Raw genomic sequence first — 20,747 nt, forward strand, 5'->3', positions numbered from 1 at the left:
ATTAATGTTCTCAACAGGCATTTCCACACTTCAAAACTCTAACAAACCAGAAAGCAAAGCTGCTGGGAAGTTGCCTCATGCTGAAATGACAGAATATATTTAATCCAAGGCTGATTAAGATAAGTAAGTTATTTATCATAATCATGCCCAGTAGGTGGGCAGAAACAAACTGACCTTTAATATGAATAAGATATCATTCATTTTGAAAAGAGCAAAAGTATATATGGTGTATACAAACTAGAACATATACCAATCCCAGATAATTGCACAATAGCAGAGCACACCTTTGATTGACTGGAGCTCTTCCAGCATAATTACACAGCACTGCTTCCCTCCCTAAGTTTCCCAAATAGCTAAATTAGATACCTGTGCCACTGATTCCTATCATCAGAGAAAGACCCGGGAGCCTGAAACGACAACAGCTTCAACAAACATATAGTTGTTTGTTTCTTTTTAGATGAGGTTGAGCTCTGCTATCACACCACCACCCCAAATCCTGTCCGATGGCTCTTTTTTTCTTCTTTTTTTTTTTTTAAATGACATATTACAAGCAATTGCAGCTTGTCTTAATTTTCTGGCAGGGACATGATGTGAGAAGTGCTCAGCTGGGTGCTGTCATCTACATGTCATGGTGGCACCCAATATGGCCATGTTAAAGCCACAAATGGTCAACTGTAACCAGCCATCTGCAAGTTCAACCAGAGATGAGCTCAATTAGGCACAGAAGTGGCAGTAGCATGTTCAAACAAAAATGGACCATCAATTTCCCCCTAAGCTGGAGTCTCTTGTCAACATTAATACGTTGGGCTGTTTTTCCTCTTCAGGGCATCGCTTATCTCTGCTCTAATTTCCTTCAGCTGCTGACAAAGACACATAGATCACTGCAGAGAGCACTCAGCATTTGTATTTTGGAAAAAGCCTAGAGGCACTATGACTTGGTTCCCATTCATGGATTTTAAATTCAGGGGTAGCACAAAGAGTTACGATTATTTGATCCGACCTCCCGTGTAGTACGAGCCACCGAATTTCACCATGTCATTTCCACAGCCACGTGATTTGGACTGACCCAGAAAACATCTTTCCAAAAGCACTCCAAGATCCGTGTTTTTAAAACGAATTGCTAGCATCACTCCTCAAAGCAGCAGAAAAACAAAGCAGCTTTCAACTTCTTCAGCCCCAGTTGCAGATAGCTGGGCATCGTGCCTTTGGCTGATTATTTAGAAGAGACTCATCCCATCATGAATCTTCTATGATTCTTTTTCACAGACGCTCACTCACATCATCAAATCTCAATATGTTTTCCCTTGGATAGAATGAGTGATTCGTGATGCTTTCGTCTCTCACTTATCTTTTGGATAACAAATGAATCTCGTAGTGTTTTTCTGAACCATCTGCAACACTCAGGGTATTGCTGAAACCAGAGTGGACACAGCATTCCAATAAGCAGCTGCTGAAAATGCTAACCCTGTGCTCTGAGTTTATTACTTTACTTATAAATGCAGGACTTGGGAATTTACACACAGCTGCTAAATCAACACGACCACCATCATTTCAGCCCATTTTCCAGGATATGGATCATCTTGGAAGTAAATCTCCTGCAACTGCTGAAAAAGAGATATTGCATACAGACTTACATTTGACACTGTAATAAGACAACCAAGCATGCTGACCACATCATCCTGACCTCTGCAGAAGTTATCTGCTTGCCGTAGTCCCTCATCCCTCCAGTTTGTGTTTCATCTACAGCCAACAAGCTCGTACGTTATTCTGAGCTGACAGATGTCAAGCAGCATTGTCACTGCTATCAAACACGATGGTCCACAAGCCAAATGATGGCTGGAAACATGATGAATGCAGCAGCACATCCAGCACCAGCACATCCCGTTTCTAATATGACTTCCAAAGGTGCTGTGATGGCCCACTGTCCATTCTGGGTATAGCTGTAGTCTGAACTTTCAATGTTCTAGCACAAGGTTGATATGAAACCTTCTTCAAACACCAGCAGAAACTCCAGGTAGCAATGAAGATTCCAATTTCCAGTTACTGTGTGAGATTACGCCAGTTCTGAATCTTTCTCTTTGAGAAAAGACACCCTAAATCACACCCTAAGAGGCAATATACAAGAGATGAATGTAATGCTAACAGGTGAGAGCTGGAAGGAGATGGAAGCAGAGGCAGGGCAATAAATAACACCCAGCACACATCCTTTGGAAAGTCTTTGCTATGCAAGTGAATATAGAAAAGAGCCTGCTGAAATGGTATTCAGTGTTCATGGCTGTTATACAGAGGATGCTAGTAACAACAGAAGCACTGCTACACTTTGAATACACATGGGATGGAAAAAGATTTCAGCGATGAGGTCATGAAGGAGAAGGATAATCCCTGCAGTAAATCAAAACACACAACCCATCCTGAATACGTTGGGTGCTGCACAGAGTGAAAACATTCAGTACTGGATAGTCCTGACAACAAAGAAGGCAAAGCATAGATAATGTTATGTACATTAAGGGTGGAACTGAGCTCTGGACACTTAAATGGAGTTATCCCAACACAGTGGGGCACTGAGAGCCATCCAGCTGACCCTCATGCAGCCAGGTGCCAAATTGCTATCCACGCTCCATTTGCTGGGCACGTTAACAGGAGTTATTTCTTGCCCAAAGTGGAGGAGCAGGAAGCAGCCTGAGGGTGAAGAGAATAGGATTTGGCTGCTGAGATAAAACAATAGATGGAAAAATCAAGAGAGCAGATGGGCATGTTAAATTTCTAATGCCACTCTCATATTTTGCACATTATTCTCTATGACCACCTTGATACATTCAACATGTCATTTTCCAGAGACGAGACAGAAAAGCTTCCTATCCCTATTTCCTAATGCCATTCACTTCATTTTAAGCCTCCTATAAAAGCTGCCTTTTTATTTCCATTCTCCCTCTTAAGGTGTCTGAAAATATTTAAACTTGGTGCTCGCCGGACAGGGGATAAACACACAATTTACTATCCCATCTCCTCCCCGCTTGATATGACACAGATTGCTCCCATTTTTACTTCAGGTCAAGTTTTATACTCTGCAAGGCCTGAACTCAGCGCTCCAAACTCATTTTCCTACACATCAGATACACATCTGCTATGCTGAATCCGATCACCCAAAGACCTTTTCACTATTAGGCTGAGGAACATCAGCACTGATACGTGCAAGCAGCTGACCGAAAACCTGACCAAAGAGTAATAATAATAGCCTGAATAATTTTGGCTACCACATCATCCTACTTACTCTTTTTTGTCCTAAACATATTTTGGATTAAGCTTCAGCTATCTATTTTTCACCCAGCACTGGGATAAGAAGTGGAGCGCTAGCGATGCTTATATTGGAAAGAGTGATTGATAGCTGGGAATTATCTGCAGATTGCATCATATTTCACTTTCCTTTTGGGTTACGATTAGACAACAACAAGCACAGAATTACTGCAGCAGAACCCATGGGGAAGAAGCAACTGTAACTTGAACACCTCTAAAAATCAGAGAATTTTTTTCTACCATGGCTGCAGCGTTTCACACAGCATATGCAGGACAACCAAGTGACCAGACAAAGCCAGTATGGGTTTATGAAGGGCAGGTCCTGATCTCCTTCTATGAGAAGATGATCAATTTAGCAAGAGAGGGAAAGGCTATGGATCTGCTGTCCATCTGGATGGCAGCAAAGCATATGACGCTATTTCTCACAGTACTTTCTTGGCTGCTTGTGGCTTTGACAGATGTATGGTTCACTGGGCAAGGAACCAACTCAATGGCTCCCAGAGAATGGGGTTCATTCCAGTTGATGCTTGGGCCAGTTTTGTTTCACATTTTTACCTATGATCTGGCTCATGGGATCAACGACACCCTAAGATCTTGGATTATGTGAAGTTAGGTGGGAGTACAGACCTGTTTGACAGTGGGAAGGATCTGGCTAGGATAGGCTTATGGACTGAGCGCAACCACTGGCATTCAACAAGGCTCAGTGCTGAGTCCCACACTTGGATCATAACTTGAAGGAGTGGTATAGGCTTGAGAAGAAGAGAAGGATGCCCAACAGAAAAGGACTTGACAGTGCTGCTTGACTGATGAGCCAGCAGTGTGCCCAGGTGGCCAAGAAGACCAACAGAATCCTGGCCTGCATCAGAAATAATGTGGCCAGCAGGAGCAGGAAGGTAACTGTCCCCTTGTACATGGCCCTGGTAAGACCACACCTCAAGTGTTTAATTTTGGGCTCCCCAGCTACAGGAAGGATACTGAGTCACTTGAGTGCAAAGCTCATGGAACGACTAGAAAACAGGACATGAGGAGTCACTGAGGGGCTGTTCAGCCTGCAGAATGAGAGGCTGAGGGGAGACCTCATCCTTCTCTACAACTCCCTGGAAGGAGGCTGCAGTAAGGTGGGTGATGGTCTCTAATCTCAGCTGATAAGACATGAGAAAACAGCCTGCAGTTTTGCAAGAGATGGTTTAGATTGGATGTTAGGAAGAATTTCTTCAGAGGGAGGCTGATCAAGCATGAGAACAGGCTGCCAAGAGAAGCAGCAGAGTCCTCATACCTGCAGTATCCAAGAGCCATGCAGACGTGGCACTTACTGACACTGTATAGTGATGGGATTCAGAAGGCTTGATGACCTTGATGGACTTTTTCAACCTAAGTGATTCTATGATTCTGTGCATTAAGTGTAAGCTTATAACATATTGTCCAACTCGGATGTCTTGCCACCACTGCTTCATCACCTTTCCCTTCACCCAGCCTCTGAACTGTAACACGGCAGGAGGAAGTGGAAGAGGTGGTCTCCAAATACATCATCACTTCATACATGGAGGAAAAAAGGTAATTAAACAACGTTTGTTTTCCCCAAGTCGGTCTACAAACTTTGTGACACAAAGTTCCTGTAAGAGTAAATGGAGAAAAACAGAGAGCAGCCACTCCCAAAGAAAGGAGAAATAGTGAACCTCAAAATCACATCCTTCAAAACCATTGTTACAACAGAGGTATAAACTTTTGGACACTTAAAACGTTCAGTGTAGCAAACTGCTGTTCATCATTTTAACTACCACTGTTTAAAGGGAGCCCTGATAGGATTTATTGAAGTTGTGCATGAAAAGAACATCGTCAGCTATAAAACCATCATAGTTTCTACAAAAAAGCCAAACAATTTTTTTAGCAGACTTTCATTTCGAGGGACAGTCTTTATTAATATCTTTAATCAATGCATGGCAAGGATTTAAAGCCGTTTCCTCATGTTTTACAACAACAGAGGGATGCAATAGCAGAGACTTACGAAGTACCAGATAGATGCAAGGGATGTAGAGAAGGAGCACGGCAAAGAATGCAGACAGACTGAAACCTGACAAGAAAAGAATGTCCTGATGACCTGCCTTGAAAGTGCCCTTGTGTTCAAGAAACATTTAGATGTTGCACTGAGAGACATGGCTCCATGGGAAATATTGGTGGTAGGTGGACACTTGGACTGGACGATGTTGGAGGTCTTTTCCAACCTCGGTGATTCTGTGATTCTATGAAATAGCTGCACGTGTAAACTGAGTTTAAATAGGCTCAAACATGCCTTGTTAGCACTTTGGATTTTTTCTTTCTTAAAAGACAAATTAGACTCAAAATAATTTAAGGAGAAATCTTTCATTTGGGCCACTGCTACAATATTTTAACTGAGCTCGAAAGCACAGTATTTATTTCTCAGTCTATTTTTCTTATACATTCCTTGATAACATTTAACCCCAGGAGCCAGCAGGGAGCGTTATGTTTACTCCATTTTCCTTTCTTGCCAAGAGAGATAAAGAAAAAAAAAACCAGCCATGGTAGTCAAAATTTATCTACCTTCAGAGAATATGAAAAGCCTCAAAGACTTAAATTATTTCAAAGATTAAGGGTTATCTGTTTGAAAAACACTGATTACATTATGCATTTGAGTTCACTACTAAGAGCAAAAACAACTGAAGCAGAAAGAGGAAGAAGGGGAGAAGAGTTATCAGACATCACCCTGCTTTATTACAAGAAAGGAGATCCACAGATGGAGTAATTTTATAATACTCCCACTCCTGCACTGGAAAGCACAACCTGATACAGGTTTTTAAGGTATGCAAGAAACAATCTCTTGCACAGAACTTAATTTCTGTGCCTGCAACTGCCCTCATCCCAGATTGCAGCTGGGAGGAAAAGCTGTACCAGTGGACAGATTTCACCTCAAAATCCATAAGCAAAGGATATGCACAAGATACCTCTTGGGAAAAATATCTGACGAGGCACAGACACCTACATTTAGAAATTGCACATGGATTCACTCGGATAAAGCATAACTGCTCTCTCGTTTGCATACAAGAAAACAGCACAAGGCAAAACTCCAAAATAACCCTATGCTCAGCCCAGTCTAACCTCTCTTGTATTCACACATGACACCAGGCTTCGCTTTCCATGGTTTCAGTGCCTACCACAGCATGAGAACCCCAGGAACACGATGTGGCCATCTGCATGGCAGCACACAGGACTTGCTTCTCCACAAATAAAACTCACCCCACTACACGTTTCTACATCTGTGCTTAAAAAATGAGAAAGAAGGATATATTCTTTATGTTCTGGGGTGACAACACACTGGCTGTTGTATCACTGCAGTTGGACTTGATGATCTCTAGTCCCTTCCAACATGGGTTACTCTATTGGTCACTTTGTGTCTCAGGATGTAATGTGTAATGACAGCTCCAGCTCAGAAGCAGAAGGGGGGTGAGGATTCACCACACACATCAGGCACAAGCAAGGAAAAACACTGTTTTAAGCAATTAATAGCATGCATTTTCATATGCTGCAACACAAGAAAATTAGGAAGTTGCTATGGGCCCCAGCTTGACAAAAGGAAGAAAGCTCCAGTACTAAAAACTGCTTTCTATGAAGTGCATTAATAGCTTTCCAACATCTTGTGTGGTTCCTTCCACCTTTCTTTAACGGTAATATGCTTCTGCAATTAAAGCACATGAGACAGAATTCCCCTTAACACGAGTACAAGCTATTCACTTGACAAAGGGAATTGTCTATTTTCAACACACTCACGTGTGAACTCACGTGCCCAGTGTTGAAACAGAGATAGTTCCTCTCTCAAAGCACATCTATAGTCTCCTAGTTTGCTGGTGGTTTTATCTTCATGCTGTCTAAAACCCAAGTTCTGGGAATACAGGACATTCGCCCCTATTTTTTGTGCTTGGCAACAACTGCAGTATCAGGATAGTAAAATAGAATCATTTGTCACTGAAATTGTAATGGAAAATACACTATTATAAATGCCTAAACAGAAGCATTTACAGATTAGTGGAGCTTATCCTTAACTGAAGGTTAATACTGTGCATAGGTGAACAAACACAAGGCAGGAGGACTATAAGGAAGACATTTAAGAAATAGCATTCAATTTTGTCATTTCAACCTCTCTTCTTCGCGATGCCCAGCAACTCTGCTTAATCTTCCAGACCACAGCAGCCACCAGGAGCAGAGACAGGAAACAACTGTAAAAGAGAAAAGAAAACAAATATCTTACTGTCCTTGCTCACGACATAAAAGCAGACGAAAAACTCTAGCAAATCAAAAAAGACCAGACTGAATGTTCATATGGCACTTAGAGGTACTTTGATGAAAGATAATGTGGCAGTGCAAAACGGTTTGCACAGCCCAGTGCTCGCTACACCAGGCGAGGAACGAAACTGCTGTTCCAATGTTACCTATTTGACCTCCTTACACGACACAGAATCCTAAGATATCCACCAGCTTTCACTGGGCAATCAGAACAGTAAGGCACAGACATTTAATCATATTGGAAAAAGCCAGTTATCGACTATCTTTGGCAATATGTAAACGGAGATGATAACCCACAAGAGAAAAGCCTTGAAAGCAGCAGAGAAAATTGATTTTTTTTTTCCATTTCCAAATTACAAAAAATAAGATGAAGTGTAGAGTCGTTGGATTGTTTTCAACTGGTTGCTGCAGAACTATAGGCATTGCTTGGTTTCCCCAAATCTGTATTCTTTAAGTCTAAAGAGGAAAAAATGGATGAATGGGTTTATCGACTTCCAGGGAAAATGCAAAAAAGAAGATTTAACAAAAAAGCAGCTATAACAATAATAATAAAAGCCGATTTTATTGACAGTGATGATGTTATCAGGCTGAATACTTAACAAGCAACTTCAAGGCACGCAGGCTTTCTAAGATTAAAACTTATCCTTTTGTGTAACCACCCCAATGAAAGCCTCTCTTCTCAAGTACCGCAGTGATGGGTAAAAGAAAGTCCTTCCTCTGGAGTCCAGAGTGCATTTAAACAGAGTGCTTATAGGAAGATTAACCAGAGCAGACAACTGCTTTCCTGAAGTGCATCATTTATGGCAGCTGCTGTGCTCTGGAGGGGGATTTCTGTGGGATGGGCCATGGTTTGGTTCTCACCATTCTGGGGCTCCCACGAGCCCATAGCAGAGGGACCACTCACTACTCCTTGCCTTCACCAATAAACATTTCCATTTATTTAATATATTTACTATATTTCCATATATTTAATATTTTTTTATGTAATGTTTCCACTGCTTCCAAACATGCATCCACCCTTCTATGGTTTCCACTGTGCTCTCTTGCCCAATGAGGCTGTGGATGCCCCATCCCTGCAGGCATTCAAGGCCCGGCTGGATGTGGCTCTGGGCAGCCTGGGCTGCTGGTTGGTGACCTGCACATAGCAGGGGGTTGGAACTGGATGAGCATTGTGCTCCTTTGCAACCCAGGCCGTTCTATGACTCTATGATTCTTTCCCATACAGATGCCTACAACCCCAATGAGTTTCTCTACTTGCACACAAACCATGGTTGTGCCACTGACTTCAAGACCACAGTTTATGATGATCAATGGCATTGCATCCCACCACCTCCCTATCTTCTCCTCTACCTTTTGCGCTGTTTGCCTCATACAAGTTATAAGGGAATTCACAGTTTGGCCCCTGGGCAACTGGGGGTCCTCTTTTCAGTGGCAAATTCTTTAGCAGAGTGTAGTGCAAAGACATGGCAACGTTATTATTAATTATTACAAAATAAGATGGACAGCAGGAGCTGATCCCTGAGACGAGGATAAAGGAGGGTCTGTTCCTGATTCCATATCATTATCCATAGGCTATATATTATGAAAACTGCATGTGACTGGGCACTCAAGGAGCAGCCAGCACTTACACAATTATATTATTTAGTCTCAGAAATGCAGAGATATACGTCTTACTCTCATATATCATAAGATACTAAAAAATTGGTGCCTGCATGGCTTCAGCATTAAAACATCTGCACAGCTTTTACAGACTCCTGCAGTGCCCATTTCTTTACAAATTTAAGCAGGACCATGGAGAGATTTGTTTGGCCTTTTTCATTTCAAGAGGTACAGATTCCAAACCATTTCTCCCACATTTCCTCTGAATATTAAAATCTGACACTTGTTCACTCTAACTGTTCACTCTGTTTACGAGGGTGGATGGTGACAGGACAAGGGGGAATGGTTTTAAACTGGGACAGGGGAGGTTTAGGTTGGATATTAGGAGGAAGTTTTTCACATAGAGGGTGGTGAAGCACTGGCACAGGTTGCCCAAGGAGGCTGTGGATGCCCCATCCCTGCAGGCATTCAAGGCCAGGCTGGATGTGGCTCTGGGCAGCCTGGGCTGCTGGTTGGTGACCCTGCACACAGCAGGGGGTTGGAACTGGATGAGCATTGTGGTCCTTTGCAACCCAGGCCTTTCTGTGATTCTATGAAATTTCTGTCTTGCAGTTAAAATGGACAAACAGTTTAGATGTGCAGTTTTAATGGGAATTTTATTTTTCCTTTTGAGAGGTAATGGATTACTGTTGAGCTTTGTAGTGGAAAGCACTGTGCCACTCATTAATTAGTAAAGTATATACATTAAACCTTTAATTGCTGCTTTGGTGAAGAAGCAAACACGCATGACTGATGATTAAGGATGTCATACCTTCAGCTTTCCCTTTTTTCCCCAAAGCTCCCTCTTGCTGCATTAAATGTGAGAGCAGACTGTACCACTCGGTAACAGCATTTCTCTCCTGGACAAGGTCACACTTCGACTAAATGGATTTCCACTCATACCACACTTCAACAGGCACAAATGAATGATGGACTAACAAAATTTCTGAGTGCCCACATTTGTCTTGGGACTCCCTTTGGCTGCCCACAGCAGGAAAGCCACCACATTCATTCAAGGGCTTTGATGAGCTTTTCTCTTTTTATAAGCTTCCTTTCCCACTAAAGAAACAAACTCTCAGGTGAAACATCTGCTTTATCTTTGAGGCCCGAACAGGACAGTACTCCCTGATGAACAAAAATCCAAAGTGCATCCAAGCAAAACCAGCACAGCAAGGACCACACGCTGAACCTTTTGTCTGTCGTCTGTTTTGCTTTCAGGAAAATAATCAGCATCCATGTACACAGCAAGGGTAGAGATAAAACTAAATCTTCAAGGCAGTGGGGAGAAGTGCCCTGACTGTCTGTTTAATTTGACCACAAAAACACCACCACTCATAGCACCTGTTAGAAGAAGTATGTGCTCCATTCTGCTGCATCTATCAGAGACACACACATCAAACCAAAGATGCACGTCAAAATCTACTGAACTTCCCTCAGGATGGCTCTTCTCTAGGATAGAAACGTGCAAGATCACATCTCTCTGCACATTCATTTATTCCCTTGGAGACAAAGGCTAGGAAGTGAAGAATTAAGAGGGTTGTCTTTATCCTCATAGAAAATTCCACTTTGGAAATGTGTATCTCCTAACTCTGCACATGCCAGAGTCTTTCCCTGTTTGCTTCTTCCCTCACTTCTCTCACCACAGCCAAGAATTTCTGAAGAAAGGAATTAACAATTAAAGACCAACGAATTCTCCTCCTAAAATGCTCACCATAGTACCCTGTATTTCAGAGGAACAGCACCATGCATCTTGGTGCTGTCACAAGGAGGCAGCAAATACCCACAAAAGCCATAAAGCCACTATGGAAATATACTTTCCCCCTTGCACTACCTCCCCTTGGCAGCACCTGGGGAGGAATAAACCTCAGTGCCTGTTTGCTGCACTGCACTACATCATCTGCTGGAAGAGTCCCAGAGCAGTCAAGTCAAGATCTGTCTGCTCATCTTGACTTGACCAGCCTAAACCATCCTGAAATAAGAAGACCTGCCCTCATGCTAGAAGCTTTAAGGTAATTTTTTATCCATACCTTTTCTCTGAAAGCAACTGTGTAAGCATGGAAGGAAGGACAGAATCAGCTGGGTGGAAGAGTGCTGTGTCGGAAAGGGATCTGGAGCAGGAGCCTATAGATGGCAATGTCTTGGTTAAATACTGTGTTCTGCCCCAAGGATCTCCGTGCCAGTTAGGAATACGCACCCATTTTAAAATGGCTTTAAAAATAAACCTTTGCTTCAGGACTTGCTTTACCTTTTCCTTCTGTTTCTTCCTTCTCCAAAAATAGCTCCCACCACCATCGTCCTTCGCTCCCTGAAATCCACTGTTCGCTCAGATCCTCTCCCTCCATCTCCTCCCACCTTAAACAATGCTTTGGTACCACTTCTCCTCATCTATCACTCCTAAATGACCAACTCTTACAGTCCAGTTTTCCTAAATCCAGAGATGAGTTCAGCTTTAGGGCTGGAAAACTGAGTTGCTCACCAAGATAACGCCAGAAAACACCAATGTGAAATCAGATAGGAAGGAAAAAGAACCATCCAGAGCCATCTGAGATCCTTGGAGACATTTTCATTCCAAGGAAATTTGAACCTAACTCTGCAAATGAGTCGGGTTCAGTCAAATGCAGCTTTCATTGGCCTACAGAAATTGTAAAAGTCCCTTATGCAGCATAAACACTGCAATCTAGGGAGAGGTTACATTAACATCTCATGGAGAATTTTCAATTTGATAAACAGCATGTTAAGTAATTCTTAATTATTTAATCAATTATGAGCAGTGATTGTAAGTAATCTTCCCTCAGTTGGTCTCAACAAATGCATGAATGGTTTCCTGGTATGCATCCAGCACGCTTCATGCCATGGGTTACTTCCAGCTCCAAACAAAAATATGAACTTCAACACCCTGTCTGGTTTTATATCTTACCCTTAAACTCCTTTCCATGGTAAAAAGCATATTCTCTCCACCCCAGGTACCCTTAAAGCTCTCCAAATAAGCACGCTTTCAATTTTAAATGGCAGGAAAACTTCATCAGCACAACGATGTGATGCGTTCTCATGAAGAGAGTAGAAAATCCATCTGGTGTATTAGGGCCCAATTATTAAACTCTCCTATAATGTTTATCTATATCAGAGATGCTAGTAAAAATGGCAGCTTTAAATGCCAAAATATACAGCAGCTTGAATACTAATATGCCTTAACATACATCGGTCGTTTAATAATTTCAGAAAGCACTGCAATGATTACTGGCAGCACATCACAAATTGCTATCTGAAAGAAACTTTTAATGGGCTGGTGAGTTGTAGGACACATTTTTAACTACTCAATGCATTAAACCTCAGAGTAATTGGAAACAAATACAAAATGCTGAAGGAATTGCCCATATGATGACGCTAGGCAAAACCAGCCTGGCTGAATGCCTCTCTTATTACTGTGTGTTGCTGATGGGCTCTGCCTAACAGCTCTCTGCAGCCTACAGCAAACCAATAGACCTGAGCTACGGATTAATGACCTTATCTTTCTGCTGAAGACAGTGCTGACGTTGAGCATCCCAACTTAGATGTGGCAGCTGATTTTTTTTTGTACTTTAAAAGAAAAAATAGATCTACTTATTCATAAGCACAACCAATCATAAAATCATTAAGGTTGAAAAAGACCAAGATCGTCAAGTCCAACCCCAACCCATGCCCACTGACCACATCCCTCAGTGCCACATCTCCACGGTTCTTGGATACCTCTGGGGACAGTGACCCACCATTCCTGGGCAGCTGTGCCAGTGTCTGACTGCATTCTTTCGGAGAAGAAATGTCTCCTAATATCCAGCCTCAATCTCCTGTGGCACAACTTGAGGCCATCACCTCTCATCCCATTGTGTTACCTGGGAGCAGAGGCCAACTCTCACCTCACTTCAACCTCCTTCCAGGCAGTTGTGCAGAGCCACAATGTCTCCCCTGAGCCTTCTCTTCTCCAGACTGAGCCATCCCATTCCCTCAGCTGTTCCCCATAAGACTTGTGCCCTCAAATCCATCACAGCTCCATTGCCCTTCCCTGGACACGCTCCAGGGCATCAATGTCTGTCTTGTAGTGAGGGACCCAACACTGAACACAGCACTTGAGGTGCAGCCTCACCAGTGCCAAGAACCATGGAGGATTCTACTATCACGGAACCAGTTTGACTAGAGCTTTGAGGTCTTTCTGGAAAGCAAGTTTTAATAGACTTGTCTGAGGGGAGAGGGTCAGGTGGGAGGAAGGGAAAGGCTCTGCCCCACAGGGCAATGGGCATGGAACAAGGTGCCCAGGACAGTGGGCACAGCCTCGAGCTGCTGGAGCTCAGGGACCATTGGGACATTGCTCTCAGCCACAGGGTTTGGGTGGTGCTGTGTGGACTCCTCAGTGATCACCATGGGTCCCTTCCAACTTGGGATATTCTATCATTCTGTGATGTTATTATGAACTTTTGCATCCACGCCTGGGGCCACCAGCACAGGAAGGACGTGGAGCTCTTGGAGCAGGTCCAGAGGAGGGCAATAAGAGGACTGGAGCAGCTCTGCTGTGAGGAAAGGTTGAGGGAACTGGGATTATTTAGCTTGGAAAAGGGAAGGCTGAGGGGAGACCTCACTGTGGCCTTCCATATTTGAAGGGAGCGTATGAACAGGAGGGGGAACGGCTGTTTATGAGTGAGGATGGTGATAGGACAAGGGAGAACGGTTTTAAACTGAGACAGGGGAGGTTTAGGTTGGATATTAGGAGGAAGTTTTTCACTCAGAGGGTGGTGAGGCACTGGAACAGGTTGCCCAAGGAGGCTGTGGATGCCCCATCCCTGCAGGCATTCAAGGCCAGGCTGGATGTGGCTCTGGGCAGCCTGGGCTGCTGGTTGGTGACCCTACACATAGCAGGGGGTTGGAACTAAATGACCATTGTGGTCTTTTTCAACCCAGGCCACTCTATGATTCTATGACTCTATGAACTCATGGGAAATGCCCCAATTAATTGTTGTCAGTGGAATGTTGAGGTCCACACGGCTCACCTGGAATGGACACAATGTCTTGTAACTCACTGCTCTTTCATTTCCATCACCTGTATCAACTAAGATAAGAGCAAGGACACAACACATATGCAAACCTAAATTAAACTCTACAAACCTGTAAGCTAAACCCACTGAGTCAATAGGTTTAAAAGAAAATAAAAAAGAGTGCTTATACCTCACCCCAAACCCCTATGTCATCCCCTATGTCACCATGGGAGACTGCAGAGGCCAAAAGCATAAATAAGCATGGGATTAATTAATGGAGCAGAGACCATATGGCACTTCTGTGCTGCACCATGTGTGACCACTGTGGAGAGGTAACTGAAGAGGGATGAGGAGAACATGGAAAGAAGGAAGTTATGAACAGCAAATTCTTAATTTTCCTCATCTTGTCAGATATAACATTCAGGTATTTCCAAGCTTTTCCTTTACCTTGGGGGAAAAACAGAAGGAAAAAAAAAGATCCAGACTGTATCTTAGATACGTATCTCTGCTGCAGAAAGAAACTATTTAATAAGCAAAAAGATTAAACAAAGTAGCTGCAGCACGACTTCAGGTTTGAATTATTGCAAACAGGTCATTCCTACTTAATAAAAACACTGGGCAGATGCTTACAGCCATGAAAACCAATATAGAGCACCTTAAACCACCTGCTTGACAATCATATAGAGATAAACACCATTCCTTTTTTCTCTTTTTGCACCAAAGCAAACTACACAACTTGATATGCAGACCTCAGCACAGGCCATAAATGTTCACACCAATGCTGTGGTGCCATGAAAAGACAAGATTTGCAGTGGACTCTATCTTGAAGCACCGTGGTTAGACTGCAAGGAGGCTTAGATAGAGGCAGCACTGAGCATCCCAGGGAGGATGTTCTGAGCACAGATATGAAAGAAAAGATGGAGCAGCCAAGAAATGGGGTGAATGTTGCACATGAGGACACAGAGAAGAGCAGTAGGAAAAGCATGAAATGTATGTGAATGGAAGAAAGCATAGGGTGAGGTCTTATGGAAGGAGAAGGTGATTATAGTTCACAAAAGCCCATGGAAAAGCAATGATACCCTCTTGCACTCTTAGACCCCAAACCCCCAAATGTCTGTGGCCATCTATCTGGCCAACCTTGCTTGTTTCCTGCACAGAGGACAAGGGATGCTGGCTGCCATGTCCTTGCCATACCTCCTGGCTTCTTCCCTGGACACAGCAAGCATAGTTTGCAGTCTTCCACACCATGTGAGGCACAGCAGCTTCTTTGGAAGACCCCTTTGGCCACACAGTTTTGTTCGCTTCCTTCTTCTGACCTTTCAGGCAAGTCAGTGAAAGAATGCATGTCTCCTTGCTTTGAGTTTCTTAGGACTGCTATGCTAACAGGAAAACAGCATTGAACAGCAATGACGACGTGCTGTGACCTCGCTGCCACCCTCTCCAGGTTTTGGAGCACAGGGGTCTCCTCTCTGTGATGAAAGGGAGTTACAACCATGATCCTTATCATGTTATCATGATCCTTATCATACAAGGCACGCTTTCTCCTTCTGTTCTGCTGATTCTGCTGGTGCTTACACGTGCTTTTCCACCCTGATTTCCTTCAAACCTATCAATATTTATCTTTTAAGTCTCTACTGAACATGGAGAAGCACTGATGAAATACAGATGCAATGTTTTACAAAGAAAAAAAAGGAAAGGAAGTAAGAGGACTGGAGGTCAGTACCATGAGTTTAAAAGCTTTGATATTTTCACATCTTTTATATGCAATGAGATACTGGTGAAAAATACATCTTATAGACTGGTGTGATGGCACACAGGGGAAAATAAAATACAGATACCAACAACAATATTTACCAAAGCTCGAACTTTCTGCTGAAAGAAATTGGCAAGATTTGATATTAAAGAGTTGCACTACAGAAAACAGAGAAGGAAACTGGAAAAAGAAACACTTGCTTGCAATTCATTTAGATTTGCAAAGGTTAACAATGCTTAGAATATCATTTCTCCTGCAGCTCCAATTATAATGCAATATTAACGACCCTGCAACTTCAGGTTGTACCTCAGCCTTTATCCACTGACATTTCCTTTGCTTGAAATAAGCAGTTAACGTGTTGCAAAACAAAATAATGGCCACACATAGCCACACTGACTCGAAAAGGAGCTCCAGGAGTCTAAGGGCACCTCCAGATGCAATGCTCACCCCCTTGTGACCCAAAGTAGCCCAACTCTTAAATTAAATGGAAACCAAATCCTGATGTCACAGAAGTGCACTGCCTGGTTCCTAGCTTCTCTATGTGCCTCACAGAGAGCTGGGGCTTTGCAGCAGCCTGTGATGCTCCTTAAGTTAAGCTGCACTGGAGATACACAAAGTGGCTTGCACTCCAGTACCCACTAGAGGGATTTACTTGACCTCAGTCACAGCAAACAACAGCAAAGAAATGAAGACTGTAAAACACCCATTTCCCTGTAAGGTTCCCCATGAACCTCAAGACACAGCTGTGTCTTTTGGTGGCATGGCAGCAGGGCATATCGGGGTTGGGGTCACAACAAAGCACAGGGTGGCTCCTGTGGGATGGAAACATTCCACATCACCACCAGCAGAGCAAATTCATATAAATGTTACTTGTAGGATAACGAAGTCGTTCTGAACATTCATTTTCCAGGACAAGGAGTCTGTTTTCACATCCATCACACTCAACGAGTGATAGGCGTTCCAGTTGTCGCATTAGAGATGGTCTGTATCTCCAAAGTGGTTTTACCAATGGCCTTTAGGCTTTGCAGAAAGCATTTCCATTGCCTCTGCTCAGCATGCAGATTTTTCAGCCAACTTTATCTCATTAGCATCACAGGGGGCTATCGGCTCTTACTTATTTTATGCTTTAGCTTGGACTCAACTGTGATTATGAGATGCATAGCAGAGCATTAGAAATACAAGATTGCATCCTAGAGCATCACAAATACAAGAGTTTCAATAGTTTTCCTTACACACAGAGATGAATCATGCTGCTGGTTCCTTAGCAAGTAGGAATGAATGTAAAATAAAATACTAGGAGAGGATCCTAGCAGTAGTTACAGTTGAAGAAACGAAGACTTCTTAATGCATTATGAATGTGTGGTTGGAAAGGATCAGTAAACTGTCTTTCTCCTTAACACATGCATTCTTATTCCTCTGGCATGTTAAGATGTTATTAAAGTGACATGGAAACATTACTTATTAGGGAGAGCCACGTGATAGCAGTGAAGGAAGGAAGGAAAATCACTGTTGCCTGGCTTTGGTGCACCTAACTTCTGTGTTTCCAACAGCATGAGCTCACCGAGGTATTTAACACATGTATCACAGAATGGCCTGGGTTGAAAAGGACCACAATGATCATCCAGTTTCAACCTCCTGCTGTGTGCAGGGTCACCAACCAGCAGACCAGGCTGCCCAGAGCCACATCCAGCCTGGCCTTGAATGCCTGCAGGGATGGGGCATCCACAGCCTCCTTGGGCAACCTGTTCCAGTGTACCTTCTGCCTGAAACTGCTGTGCTCTTCCAATAACCAAACTACACACATTAAAGGGCTTCAAACTCTCATCTGCAGGTGGACCTGGGTCTGTGAAGAGCGGATGGCTAATTTGGAAAGCACAAATCAACCATGTGCCATTAAAAAGGAAATGAAGAGCCAAACTACTCCTCTGTTAGTTCTCCTTGTAAGAAATTAACTTGCCACAAAGATTTTTAGAAGAGGTCTCGACTGCAATGGAACAAACCATTAAGTCTGATCAAGGATAAACACTTTTTGCCTATTGATGCCAACAAAGCAGTGGTTCAAAGCTGGTGTTTACCTGGGATTGTATTAAAGCACACCACACACTGCAGAAAGAAACCACTCGGATCTGATATAAACTACTTGTCTGAAGGACCCATCTGGAGCTCCTTGCTTTAATGAACTTCAGCACGGAATCTAAAACAAGGTGTTATTCACATTGCTCATTTTAAAATGGGCACAATATTGCATAGTTTAAAACAGGCTGTAAGTTCTGGACTAAACAGACACATAAACCCCACTTGTGTGCATTCTTCTTATAGATCAATTACTGCTTTGTATCTATGGAGCATTACCAGTTCCTAAAATAAGGACTAAAGCATCAGATCATGAAACCTTAAGGAGATGGCTGCTGTGCTTGGGGGTTTAGTTAACCTCTGTTAGGGATGGATTTAGTTAACCTCTGTGTCAGGGATGGATTGCTTTGGAGGATGGAAAAGGAAGCAAATACCAAAAACATGTCTGTTGGTTGCACTCCTATGGAATCAACAATTTACTTTACACTAAGGAAAGAACTTTACCAAGCAGTTCCTGAATGAGTATTCAGCTTCAACTGTATCAATTTATACGATTATATTTGATGTATTCTCGGAGCTCAGTTTGAAATCAAAAAGTGCTCCCCTACAGAATTTGACACCAGTCTGTGTTTAACTCCACAAAAATCACTGATTTATAACTTGCACCTGAGGATATGGGAATATCTGTAATTTCTCTACGACATATTTGATCTGCAGGACGTGGGGTCCAAAAAGCTGTCTCCTATACCATTACAGAAGTAACTTCTGCACTTCAGAGAGCCTCCCACCTCCCCCAAGCTCCCTTTCTTTGCATGCACAGGACAAGATGCATCTGCGAACGCAGGCAGACAATTTTCTTAACATAATCCCTAATTAAACGCTTTAAACACAGTAGGAATTTCCATTTTCTGGGCTGTCATGTAAGCAGGATGTTTAATTAAAAAAAGAGCAACAACAACAACAGAAAAACAAAGACTGCACTGCAAAACAAAAACGCGACGGAAAAAAAAAAGAAGAAACATTGAGCTGTCTGTAAGGAAATGTACCTGAAAAACGTCACAAAGAACTGTACCAGGTCCATAAAGTTGCTGTGTTGTGAGAATGCAATCTGCAAAAGAAAAGCAAAATGCTTTCTATTACTGAAAAGTGAAGTTATACTTAACGCGCGTTGTTTCTGGGGCTGGAGAAATGACAGTGAAATAATGCTGTAAGTCAGAGTTGAAAAAGCACTGGAATATTTGGAGGGAAAAGAAAGCAAGTTACATTGTTTGAAGCCACACATATCCAAAAGAAACTAAACGTCTCTCCCTGCAATAGGCAAGGCATGGCATTCAGTGCATGCTAAGCACTGCAGAGAAAGCACGACTCGGTGCAGCTTTAAAGAGCTCCAGTGGAGTGTTTGTAATTATCGTACCGACAGCAAAGCACAACAAGTTCTAAACGCATGCCCCTGCACAAAGAACACTCTTGCAACAGAATCTCCTTGAATAAGTAACTTACACCGAGAGCAGCAAAGAGGCATGAAATACAGAAGATAATAGAGACTGTGAAAACAGCTATGGCATTCATCTTAGCTCGCTGCCCTGCAATCCACACCAAATGCAAAGAAGAGCGAAAAAACAAGCCTGTATTTTGGACAGAAAACAGAGGGAAGAAGCGAACAGGAAACTGGGAGGTGGTTAAAGGCAAGGGGAAAGATTAGGGAGCTTGGGTAAAAATAACAAAGCGGAGGGGAGGCAAGCCAACAGCAAGGCAACTTCTGCAACATTAGGAATCAGAAGTTCTTTCCAGGTACCTCCTATTTCCTCTGACTATCAATCGCAGCACCACAACAGGAAATTAACTCTTTCATGAAGTATCTGAATGCATTTCAAAACTGAACTGAAATCTGTGTTTCACCTACAAAAGCTGCTGGTGGACATTAAATTCACTTAAGGCATCTTTTCTTTTCTTTCCCTTTCTTAGTGAACTGTAACATTAGCATAAAACTCTACTCCCAACAGCAGCCACCTTCCAGAAATCATGAATACATGCAAAACAAGAAGCAAAAACCAGAAACACCTTCTATTACCACATTTGCTCCAAATACCACAATCACTTTGTCACAAATAGATTGCAATGCTCTTAAGCTGAAAGCTCCTTCGCAGCGCATAACTTTGCTGGAAAGGCAACTGAAAAGCTGCAGACCAGATGCGTGTGATCTCAGCACTACTGCTTCTGAAAGAGATGAAAACAGGACTTGATTTTTGGCTCAGTGCTTCCCAGTGTCTTTCTGAGCAGCAGAAGAGAGATGAAGAGCTCACTTTATGTTTTAAAGCCAGCCTGGTGACTGAGGTGGCTGTTTGCAGAGCTGTTGTGGTGTTTCTTTAAGGCAGAGATATTTCTCATTGTAATACCACACCCCAAAATAAAAACACGTCCTGCTTCCAGCAGTGTGAGAAAGAGGGGCTGAGAATAACTGTGGGCAAAGATGCTCTGTCAAACAAAGACCACATTGTGTACCAACAGTTGATATCTATATAGGAAAGCCTGGAATGTTTCCTACAGAAACACTATCATAGAATCATAGAATGGGCTGGGTTGAAAAGGACCACAATGGTCATTTAGTTCCAACCCCTGCTGTGTGCAGGGTCACCAACCAGCAGACCAGGCTGCCCAGAGCCACATCCAGCCTGGCCTTGAATGCCTGC

The 20,747-nt window shown here is 42.9% G+C and overlaps 1 protein-coding gene across 1 annotated transcript in view; it reads right to left on the bottom strand.

Annotated features, from left to right (window-relative positions):
• ATRN (attractin) overlaps positions 1–20,747 on the bottom strand; it is a 147,014-nt gene that overhangs the window by 24,714 nt on the left and 101,553 nt on the right. The window contains 2 exon segments of the mRNA XM_042811734.1: positions 7,445–7,523; positions 19,104–19,165. Coding sequence (XP_042667668.1) covers positions 7,445–7,523; positions 19,104–19,165 — 141 coding nt within the window.

Source organism: Centrocercus urophasianus, unplaced genomic scaffold (genome assembly GCF_019232065.1).
Source record: "Centrocercus urophasianus isolate 14NV4802_14NV808 unplaced genomic scaffold, USGS_Curo_1.0 seq_13, whole genome shotgun sequence".
NCBI classification, from domain to species: domain Eukaryota; kingdom Metazoa; phylum Chordata; class Aves; order Galliformes; family Phasianidae; genus Centrocercus; species Centrocercus urophasianus.